Below are 12,325 nucleotides of genomic sequence, written 5' to 3'. Positions count from 1 at the left end.
GCAGAAACTAACACACCATTGTAAAGCAATTATACTCCAATAACGTACTGACTTTTGTGGGGAATGGAGCTTCTTCCTAAGCCAGATAGGAACTGCAGCTACCGTACAGGGCTTGTCGTACCTGGGCTGGCACCTGGGCTGTCGCCTGGATGGGAGAGAACCCCCACGGTGCTCTATCCCAGGCTCTGTGGACTGCCGCAAGGAGTCCCACTGAGAGGAACCACTGGGGCTGTCCGGCTGTCCAGCTGTGCTCCCCCACTCCAGACTCATGACAGGTGTGGCCTCTGTTGCCCTCTGGGTCTGCATGTGTGGTTGAAGTTAAGAACATACCCTGCTGGTGACTGCAGAGTGATGAAGATGGAATTTGAAACTCATTCTCCTGTCTCCAAGTGCTTTTTCTGCTATGTCACAGCTGCTTTATCTTACTTTACCATGTGCTTTACTTTACCTTAGAAACTCATAGCTTGTTTATCTTTGCCATTATCCGTTTTGTGTCTAGGCAGCCTACGGCAGAGGCAACTCTGGCAACATCTCTGGCATTGATGCGTCGCTGCCTAACTTTTCCCTCTATCTTTTTTTTTTTTTTTGCGGTACGCAGGCCTCTCACTGCTGTGGCCTGTCCCGTTGCAGAGCAAGGCTCCGGACGCGTAGGCTCAGCGGCCATGGCTCACGGGCCCAGCTGCTCCGCAGCACGTGGGATCCTCCCGGACCGGGGCGCGAACCCGTGTCCCCTGCATCGGCAGGCGGACTCTCAACCACTGCGCCACCAGGGAAGCCCTTCCCTCTCTATCTTTAATCAAAGTTTTTTTCCTGGAAATTCAAATGAGATCTATTTCTCTTGATCATCTGGGAGCTGTGTGGCGTATAGAATAGTGGTCCCAATTTCTTTTTACGTTTGACCAATTGAAGAGAGCAATTTCATGAATTATTTTCTTTTTTACCCCCAGGCAGCCTCCTGTCAGTGAGTCTCATTGGAGAATGTTGCTGCAAGACATGTTAACTATGCAGCAGAATGTTTACACCTGTCTAGACTCTGATGCTTGCTATGAGGTAACTCTACATATGTAAATATTTCCTTTTAATTTTGTAATTTTGGTTGTTACATTTTGTTGATTGGACACAAGATGATGACCATAAGCTTCACTGTAAGTAATAGGACTGAATTATTGAATAATATTCAATAGCTGGTAATTGAGTGGTGCTTTAGAGCTTGAGCACTTTCATACATAACTTCTTATCTTCTTTGTTCATTGCAACACCATTTATTTAGTGAGTTAATTCTCAGCTGGAAAACTCCGAATCGTACTTGGATCCTCTCTCTTCCATAGTTTTGATTGTCACTAAAATTTGCTTCATGTGCCTGAGAAAAGTCTGTCAAATCTGTCCTCTCTTCATCTCTGCTAAATTGTTGTAATCCTCCAAATCCTCCAAACTTGTTTCCCTACTTCCATATCTCTTCCTCATGTACACGGAAGAGAGTATTCTTCTAAAACAGACCTTTTCATGACGCTCCCCTTCTTAAAATGCGCTGCTAAATAAAATAGATAAAATACTGTATCTACAGTTAGAAAGTAACCGTATTCCTTAGCCTGGCCTAGAAGGCCACGGCAGGTTCCAGCCACCCTGTCCATTCTCGCCTGTGACGCTCCCCGCCATGTGCCCTGTGCTCCAGTGGTGCCAAATCTGTCATGAATTCCTCCACTCATGATGCTGTTTCCTGTTTCTGTGACTTTGTACACATTATTCCCTTTGCCTGGAATATGTTCCTCTTTTATAATTTGAAAATTGCTGATAACTTTTAGGATTCAGCTCACTAATCATGCCCTCTAGGATGCCTTCCTTTGCCCTTTAATATAACTTGTCTCTATTACAGCCTTTCTTTCGAATGCGATGACTTGTTTGTTTCTGTGTGTGTTTCTTCCCTTTGGTCATTAGCTCCTAGGTAGGCATTATCATATCATGTTCATCCTCAGCTTCCCCAGGGCATAGTATAGTGTCTGGAACATAAAGGATACTTAAGGATGGTGAGTTGACCAGGAGTGTCACTTAGGAGAATTTAATCCTTATTTTGGAAGGTATGTGTATTACCACCAAATTACTCATGCTTCGTATGGAAAAATGATCCAGCTAACCCATCTTTAATGAGATACAGTTTAAAAGAGGGTTCCCATTTGAATTTGCCTATCAACCAAGCCAGATCAAAATCGTGTAGAATATTTCCTGTGTTGCTCTGCTCTGACATCACGAAGCATAACCCGTTGATAAAATGAGAGTTATAAAATAGGTCTCTGTTTTGTGAAATTGGTTGGTATTTTAATTTAAGGTAGTTTTAACAGAAGAGCGCTAATATAGACTGTTGAGAAACGAATGGTTTTATATTTGAACTTCAGGTTTTTATGTGCTTGATGAGTGTAAAGTTTATATTGATGATTACACTCTCAGACCATGTACAGCTGCCAGTAACTTCACCTTTGTATCTAAAGCAAAACTTGAAATTCAGTTTCAGGAGAAAATAATCTATATGCACATGGGGTCCAAAATCTTACTGTCATTAGTAACACAGCTAGAAGTAGCGTTTTTAAAGTGGGAGTAGCGTTATTTCCTGGTATTTTCTGATACTGATTGAAAAATTAGCAGTAAGTATATTACACTTGAACTCGCTCCTGTGTAGAGTAGTCTGTCATAACAAGTTGACGTAGTAAATTGTTTTAGTTATATCTTAACCTTTGTATTAGGCTTTGATATTTTAATGACTTCACGCCGTTAGTCTTTCTCCTTTGAGAAAACATTTGAAAGCATATTATAACTGTCCTGAACCGATTCTAGATGATAATACAGATTTGGCAAACTTACATTTTAAAATATTTTTGTGATGTTTAAATTAGGCTATATTGTCTTACTGACCTGTGGCTATTGTACTAGGTTTTGCTGTCATTGGAAAATAATTTTAAATCTCATTGGCATAATTTTGATAAGGTGCAAGATTTCTATACAGCCTGTAGAGCAGAAATCTATATTGTTCATTTCAGCAAAACCTTTAAAATATTAGAGTGTGTGAATTTTATTTTGCAGTATTGGGCATTGACTCTTTATGGCTTACCTGAATAAACCAAAGGAATAGAGAAATTGTTACATCTAAGTCATTTTGGTCACGTGGAGCAAGCCATTTTCACCTGTCATATAAGCGATTAGGGTTACTCACTGATAATTTGCTTTCTGTCACAATATGGATTTTATAGCAAATCTCTCGTAGGTATTAGTAATTTTATCCTTATCAGTCATTTTAGGAAAGGCCTGTCTAAAAATGTCTTCTCCAGAAGCCTAGAAACAAGTGAAAATAAGGGGGTCCTATGAAAATTGGGTAGCCTTCCTAATTGTAAGGAAACTCTTGCTTCTCCATGAAATCTGCTTTTTATCTCTTGCTTCTTTTTCTGTGTTATCCTCATCCAACAGTGGCATGATAGGAAAGAACATTTTTGGCTGAAGTTCTTGTGCTACTTATATATTGACACTATTAGTGTGGGTTTAAAGGGAGCTCTTTAATAGGACTTTTTTGGAGTAAGTAGATAATCTCAATTATAGAATACATTTTATGTTAATTGATGCTATTAGTTGCCTTGTAAACTACAGTGACATTTGCATAACTGCCTTCCATCAGAGGCTTTTGTTTTATTTAAATAGTTTTTAAATTGCAGATTAGAAAAAAATGTTATGTGGTGTATTGTAATTCTAGTGACTAGGTGTAAGTAGAACATTTGTAGCTTGGGTGTTTAGTTTATGAGACTGACTTCAGATGCTTTAAACAATCATTAATTATGTGTATCGTATTCAAAGATTTTCTTTTAAAAAATTGAAATGTTATAAATACTTTAAGCAGAGTGTGTGACAGTATGTCTAATGGATCCTGTTTTTAATAAGTACGAACTTTGGATATTTTACTCAAGTATTTGTTGTAACACATTAAAATATTATGCTTACCATTGGTTTGTTCATTTAAATTATTTCTTCTTCCTAAAAGGGGGATTTTTTTATTGAGGTGCGCTGACATTCACATAACGTGATACTAACCATTTTAAAGTGTGCTTCATTGTCATTTAGTACATTCATAAATATTGTGCAACCTCTACCTGTAGGATGGGTGTATTTTTTAATATTTATTTCACTTGGATATCAGAGCCTCCATTGTGTCAAGAACTGAGTACTCCCTCTTTAAGCACTAATTCCAGTTTCTTCTTTTTCCCAGATATTTACAGAGAGCCTTCTGTGTTCCAGTCGCCTTGAAAATATCCACCTGGCTGGGCAGATGATGCACTGCAATGCTTGTTCAATAAATCCACCAACTAGTGTAGCCCATAAAGGAGAAACCCAGTACAGGGTCAGTTATGAACAAAGTATTGACTTGGTTTTGGCTGCCAGCAGAGAGTACTTCAATTCTTCTACCAACCTCACTGACAGCTGCATGGATCTGGCCAGGTAGAGGAACTCTGTATTCTCCGTAAGAGGGAGGGGGGGAAGTCAGAATATACAAACTTCATTGTTGGTTTTATTCTCTACCTCACAAAATATGTTATCACAAGTACAGATTGCCTCTACTATATGGGGCACCATTATTTATTGCTTGAATATAGAATGAAAACTTAATTACATCATAAGTATTCATCAACTTTCTTGTGACCCTTTTTCTCTAGCACACTTTCCCACAGTCATCCTAGATGATTATCTATAAGGTTATACTTTTCTACTATTGGAAGAGATTCAAGTGGTAGCCAGCAAATTCAAGTTCTGGAAAATTTCAACACATTAGGTCGTGTCTATATGCTTTACATGGCTTCCGCTCTGATTAGATGATTAAGCTCAAAAGTCCCTTCCAGGTGGAAATTTCTGGACTCTGAATTCTGTTCCTCTCTTAGCCTGTTGTACAGGAAAATTTGTATTCCTCTTTTTACTATTGATTCTTAGGAGCTTTTTTTGCATATGGGACACGTGCCCTTTGCCTCTCTTAATGGTTAAACTGTGTTGCCAAGTTTTAATAATATACAGTTTATCTTTCAAACGGTTGTTTTGAATTTTTAAAAAATTCGGTTGTTATTCTTTTTTCTGTCTTTTGTGTCATCCTTTGAAAGACCTTTAATTCCCAAGACCATTAAAATAGTTTTTCGTATTGTTATTTTACTACTTTGGTGGTTTTATTTTTGCATGGAAATTTTAGGCCCATTTGGAATTTATTTTGATGTAAAGATTGTGGTAGTTATTTACAGTTACTTTTCCCCTCAAATAACTGGTAGTTGTTTCAACTCTAGTAAAACTTAAAGGTAACTTTTTTCCCCCAGTGATAACTTACCACAGAAAGAATCATGTTTTCTCAAACCATGTTATTGAACTTGACAAAGTTGTTTAAAATAGTTAGTAAATTTTTTCCTTCTCTCCCAAGGGATAGTATTTCTATTTCAGATGATGAAAATATCAAATAGAACAACTGGGAGTTGTGTTTGACCTAAATCTTTTTGACAGATGCTCCTAGAGATCATTTTTGAAACTACACAATACTTGCAGTATTTGCCTTTCATCCATCCCCTTTTCTCCTACAAGGACACACCTTAATTTTTAAAAGATGTCGTATGTGTATAATGTGGCACCAAACTGATTGAGACCTGTGAGCCCAGATGTATTTGAAATAGAAAATAGCCCATCCATTCTTATTGATTAAATTACTATTTATTTACTAGTTTTTTTTTAAATTGAGGAAGCAGTACATCCACAAGATACGATATTTAAAAATACACAAAGGATAGATATGGAAGACGTCTTTCTCCTCATTCAAGTTCCTCTAACTTTATCCCTCAGTTATATTTTTAATCAGTTTCCTGTGTATCCTTCCGGAATATCTTATTAAAAGTTACCCCCTTCTTTCTTAAATCAAAAATAAGTGTCTACTACTTGTACCTATCTTTCTGTGTCTTGTTTTATTCACTTACGATCTATATTGTGGGTTTTTCCATGTGAATACATATAGGTTTGTTTCATTCCTTTTTGATGGTTGTAGACTATTCCATTGTTTGACTTTTATACAATTTATTTAATTAGTTCCTGATTTAGTGTATTTTATTTTAAAAAGACTGTGATAGTGAACATCCATAATTATGTCTGGGCATGTGAGAGCCTATCTGTAGTATAAATTCCTAGAACTGGGATTCCTGGGTTCAAAGTGCAGTTAGAATTTTGGTAGGTGCCACAAATAGGTTGTATACTGTTTATCCTTGAACCAGTAGTAAGTATGTGTTAGTGCTCATCTGACTTAAATCCCCAAATTTTGCAAGAGCAAGCAAGGCCTATATCTGTCGCTTGGTCATGTAGGTAGATCCTGGGGCCTAGATATTTTCATGTCATGGTCCATGATTTTAGCATTGTTAGCTCTTCATGGCCTGATCTCTACCTGTCTTTCTAGTCTCATGCCCCACTGTTCCTCTCCATGCACCTTTCAGAAAATAGGTTTATTGTTATCTACAATATTTATTAAGTATACTTTCTCTGAATTTAAAAAAATTTGCTTAAAATACTCCATAGGTATCACAAATTTGTAGATTATCAGATCACTTTCTATCTCAGTACTACATCACCAACTGATTGTTTCTGATCAGAAAAATGTCTCTTGTGCAGTTTCTTAGGTTATTCCTTTTCCTTTGAGAGACAAAATTGTGACCGAATCAAGACATTTCTGTTTTCCATAAAAGAATAACTGGAAATTAACTGTATTCCTTCTGTTTTTTTAAATCCTTTTTACATGATCATTATCTTTTGAGTCAACAGTGACCAGAGCACTAAACCCAGAGCTAACGTGTCTTGCTTTATACTGCGATACCTTACGCACTATCAGCATAACCCTGCGCAAATTGCTTCACCTCTGAGCTTCAATTTTGGCTTCCTTAAAAAGCAGATGGTGATATTTGCCTGTCTCACAGGCTTGCTGTGAGGATTAAATAAGATATCAGAAAGCCTCTAGCAGAATACCTGGAAGGAAGTTGGTTTTTGATAAATGTGTTGGATCTCTATGTTGTTGATCATAGAAAGGCAACTTAGCTGAACATATGTTACTTTTCCTTTTTAAAAATGAATTTCTCCTAGGTGCTGCTTACAGCTGATAACAGATAGACCTGCTGCCATTCAAGAGGAGCTAGACCTCATCCAAGCCCTGGGGTGCCTCGAAGAATTTGGGGTAAAGATTCTGCCTTTGCAAGGTGAGTTTTCTATTTAGTGTTGCACTACTATTGACTTATTTTGCATTAGTTCACTCGTGTTCCTTTTTAGGTTTTTAACTAAAGACTACTTTCGGTCATTTAGTCCATTAGCAATAGATTCTTCCCTCTGCCCCATTTCTCAATAACAGTATAGCAGTGAGGCTATTGGATAGAAACAAAAAAAGAAAGTGGGGAATATGGATGAGAGTTTCAGGTTTACATCAGTTTTGGATTGCAATTTATTTATTTGCTTCAGTTGCATAGATTTAGAATTAGCTATAAATGATAATAGTTTATTTGTTTTTATGCTTACTGTAGAATATTCTTTAATTAAGCAGATTTTTTTTTTTAAACAGCCGGAATGACAGGAAGTTGTTGTTTAGAATTAAATTACTAGCAATTTGTTAACATTGCTCAAGTTCTTTTACCTAAAGGTAGAAGTCAGGTTAGTACCAACTCAAACAATCCTGCTGTTACACAGTCACCTGTCCTATCAGGACAGTGGGCGTCTCCCAGTGTCCTGAACCTTACCTGACAAGAAGGAGGTAGATTTTCAATCCCGGACCTCATTCCCCTAAATGAAGTGGGTATGCTTGGTGATTAGCGGTATGCTTGGTGATTAGCGGTATGCTTGGCTAGTTTCCATGTAATCTCTTATCTTTATTCTTAAAAAATATATTTTTTTACTATTTATTTTTTATTGAAGTATAGTTGATTTACAGTGTTGTGTTAGTTTCAGGTGTACAGCAAAGTGCTCTTATCTTTGTTCTTAACTCTGGAAACGGTTGGAATTGGGAGTCGGGGAGGCATAACTAAGTTCCTTCCATCTCTCTGGTTTTTGATAAAGTTTCATCAGAATTGTGTGTGTGTCTCTCTTTTTCTTTTCTAAACTTCTAGTATCTTCGGTCAGTGATAGCCTGTTAAAGGTTCCTTGGTGTCTTTGTCTTCTGAGGTGCTTTGAGTCAGGTGGATCTTAGGGAATATGAGGCAGGAGAGACATTCTCATGTTTTCATGTGGATTTCCACTGCAGTTTTACTAAAAATTAAAGTTCTGCTTGTCAGACAAATTTATTAGACTTTTAAAAGGTCATATTACTATTACCTTGAATATCTTTGCTTGACAGTAATTTGTATGTGATTTATAAATAGCCTGCAACATCTGAAACAACTGTGTTCAAGGTGACTGTTAAATCACTAGAAAATTCTATTCACTTGCACCATTCATGTAATTTTTGAGCTCAAAGCTTCTTAAAATTGTGAGGATTAATCAGAGTTACCAAAAAGCATTTTCAGTTTATTCTCAAATATCTTAAATTATTAACCACCTCCCCCGAAACACTTACTTTTTTTTTTTTTTGCGGTATGCGGGCCTCTCACTGTTGTGGCCTCTCCCGTTGCGGAGCACAGGCTCCGGATGCGCAGGCCCAGCGGCCATGGCTCACGGGCCCAGCTGCTCCGCGGCATATGGGATCCTCCCAGACCGGGGCACGAACCCGTATCCCCTGCATCGGCAGGCGGACTCTCAACCACTGCGCCACCAGGGAGGCCCAACACTTACATTTTTAATTGAAGATTTCAGTCACGAGAGAGTCCAGAGCACTGTGAAACTTTCGTCTTTCTTATCTCTTGTTAGGTCACGTCATTATAGCTTTGACTCTGTGTGTGTGTATATTTTAGCTAGTTATTTAATTCAAGCAGATGGATAGAATACAAAAAATGGTTTCCCAAATGCTATTAAAGTTTGAAAATTACATTGTGCTCTGATTTTTCTTCGGTGCTCAATTAGCAATATTTGCACATCAGCTGATGGGTTTGAATATCTGCAACCAAACTGTAGGTTCTGAGAAATTTCCTGACTGAGCAGAGTCTTAAGGAAGACTTTCTTTCATGTTTTTACAGCTTTTCAGTTTGATATATTAATTTGGAATTTCCTATTAGAATGATTTCTGGATGTGGAGATGGAATATTCTTTTTGTGTACTGTTTGTTGTATTTATGTCACAGATATAATTTAGGTTTTAGTATTCATCAGTAATATTGGATGAACAAAGTAACTTGATATTTAAAGATTTATGGTCCAGGTATTTTTTACTGTAGTCAGTGTACAGTAGTTAATTTGTCACTTTGCTTTGTTGTGAAGCCGTCTTTGCCTACACTACAGGAGTCGCTGCACCTCTCAGCAGGTGAGGGCTAGTGGTACTAGATAAGTTATAATGCATGAGTTCATAGAAAACAGGATTACAAATACCCTATAAAAAATAATGCCTCGTGTAAGAATTGCCTATGATGTGTTTGTGTGTGTACATATGTGTGCTTTTCCTCATATCTTGGGTGTTTATGTTGTGTAAACTATTCTTACTATTCAAGTGAACCAATTTAGGATATTGTAGTTATCCCTGTGTTCTTTCTACAATAGAGTACGTTGGTCTTCCAGACTTACAGCATTGCGTCAAGCCCAGCCGGGAGCCCATTTTCCCACTTATTGCTGAGTAACTGGACACGTGTTTTAACCTTTCTTTGCGTTTAACTTTCTCATTTACAAAATGAGCGTAGTAATGAGTACCTTATAGAGTTGCTTATAAAGATGAAGTCTGTATGTTTGTAGTGCCTGGGATATAGTGAGAGCTCTCTAAGTATCAGCTGTCATTTTATTACCTTCCTTGGAGGTCCTCTTAATGATGGCAGAATTAGAGTGGTCTTACCTACTTTCTCCTTCTCCTTCCCTCCCTCCCTCCCTCAGTGTCCCTTCCTCCTCCTCCACTCTCCTTTCCTTACATTCAATAAAGAGTAGTTTAGGCACTTGTATTCCAGCAACCAGAATAATGCAGGGGTACCTCTTGCCTTTGAGGGCCTAATATACTGAAAGGCGTGACATGCAGGCCTGATTCTGTCTTGTTGGGTTTGAATTCTGATTCAGCCACCTTGAGGTGTGTGATCTGTGGCAACTTAATGGCTTTGAACTTTACCTTCCTCAGTTGGAGATAATAGTAAAATATTCCCTGGACAGTCCTGAAAGTTATATCTTGAACACTGAGAATCTTTATACTAGAGAATCCAATACCTAAGCATTTCTGTGACTATGTTAGTAATAATAATAATAATTGAGTGATTTTTAAGTTCTAAGTATACTTTGCATGTAATTATTAACTCTTGTACATACCCTGTGAGGTAGTGACTATTACTGTTTTCATTTTTCTAGATCAAGGCACAGAGAGGTTAAGTAGCTTACTTGTGGTCACACAGCTAGTTAGAGGTGGAGCTAGGTAGTCTGTCTGGCTCGAGAACTTGCATATGTAACAGTAAACAATACTCTACTGATGAGGAGGAGTGAAAGTAAAAGATTCTTTGAGAAGGAAACTCTGACCCGTGCTCTCAGTCATCAGCTGAGTGACTGACCTACACATTATCTCCTTCCTCACCTGTATGGTCCGATGTGTCCTTCTGCAACTCCATGAGGAGCCGTATATGTTCTGAGTCTTTGATGCCCTTCCTGAGCGACCGAAACTGAAATTTTTTTTTTTTTTTGCGGTACGCGGGCCTCTCACTGCTGTGGCCTCTCCCGTTGCGGAGCACAGGCTCCGGATGTGCAGGCTCAGCGGCCATGGCTCACGGGCCCAGCCGCTCCGCGGCCTGTGGGATCTTCCCGGACCGGGGCACGAACCCACGTCCCCTGCATCGGCAGGCAGACTCTCAACCACTGCGCCACCAGGGAAGCCCGAAACTGAAATGTTACATCTGTGTTTTGCTGGGCCTGTGCTGTCCCTTCCTCCTAAGGTTGTTATGAGACTGTTTGCCGTGTGGGTACCTGGTCAATAAATGCTTCTTATGTCTGAGATGGGAGTGTGTGTGTGTGTGTGTGTGTCTTGTAGTAGTTTTTAAAAATATTTGTGAGATCCAGAGGAAATTGAGGAATCCTCAATTATTAAAAGATACAAATATGCCTATTCTTTTCTTGGTCATTAATTTCAGTTTGAAAAGGAATTTTAGGAGTCAAAAGACCTCTTCCCTTCATAGAAAGATAATAACATCTATGGCTTGAATTAATTTAAATAAGAAATTGCATTTTGAAATATAAGTTAGCATGTCCTATGGTAAACAGTAAAAGAGAACTGGTATAGTGATTGTCCAGAGGCTTAAAAGATAGATGAATAAAATAAAAAGTCATTTTAACATGGCAGTTACATTCTGTTAGAATCCTACTCTCCAAATGTATTTAATATACTTGAAATCTTAGTAATATAGCATGCTTAGGGCAACAAGCAGAAAACCAAACTTGAGCATTCCAGTAAAAGGAAGTTTAGAGAAAATGATGATCCATTGCCATGTGTAGTTTCAGTTTTCCACCTTAATTTTATTGAGCTAGAAAGAGTGGTAACAGTAAGGAAATCAGCTTATTAGAGTTATAAACCTTGAGTTTCTCTAAGAAGAATATAAGAATTCATCAAACAAGACCATTGAAGCATCTGTGAAAACCCAGGCTTTTAGGTACATAGAATGATGCTAATATCTATAAGTGTTGTTTTGAAAATCAGGTTAGAAATATGTAGAAAGTATCTTTCTCATAGTTACTGAATCTGAAATGTTGAAGTAATGATACACATTTTCTTAAAAGTATATATACTAGGAGAAAAACACATAAAACAGCAGATGTTGAGGTAAAAAAACCCAGTTTTTTGATTGGAAAAGTTATGAAAAACTTTGAAATATATTGTATCAGTTAGTTTTTGTTAGACTGTCCTATAGTAAAAAAAAATGAAAAACAAACTCAAAAATCTCAGTGTGATATGGTAAGTTTAAACCTGGCATTGTAGCAGCAGAGGGAAAAGATCAGGAATCCCGTGATGATGACTCTTAAGCATTTGCTTAGAAGTGACATATGTCACTTCCACTCACATTTCGTTGCTTATAGAAGTCACATGGCCAACCTGAAAGTTAGTGAGGTGGGTATTTGTGACATGAAAACAATACAGTCTGTGGAAGCTGTGCTCAGATTAGATATTAGCCATCCTGATTGTGAAGTAACTGAAGTCTACATCTACCTTATATTTTAGAGTAAAGGCCACCACAGGAGTACCGTACTAGCAGTTGCAT

At 37.9% G+C, this 12,325-nt stretch overlaps 1 protein-coding gene across 2 annotated transcripts in view; it reads left to right on the top strand.

The window, feature by feature from the left end:
* The window catches only part of NBAS (NBAS subunit of NRZ tethering complex), a 340,305-nt gene that overhangs the window by 161,571 nt on the left and 166,409 nt on the right, over positions 1–12,325 (top strand). For both annotated transcript variants that reach the window (XM_082642209.1, XM_082642208.1), the window contains 3 exons: positions 948–1,050; positions 4,244–4,473; positions 7,123–7,235. In XM_082642209.1, the coding sequence (XP_082498335.1) occupies positions 948–1,050; positions 4,244–4,473; positions 7,123–7,235 (446 nt within the window). The remainder of the gene's footprint in view (positions 1–947; positions 1,051–4,243; positions 4,474–7,122; positions 7,236–12,325) is intronic.

The sequence above is a fragment of the Mesoplodon mirus genome (assembly GCF_964341445.2).
Source record: "Mesoplodon mirus genome assembly, chromosome: 14".
Lineage (NCBI taxonomy): Eukaryota > Metazoa > Chordata > Mammalia > Artiodactyla > Ziphiidae > Mesoplodon > Mesoplodon mirus.
The sequence above is the reverse complement of the archived record's forward strand: the minus strand, read 5'-3'. Positions and strand labels throughout refer to the sequence as shown.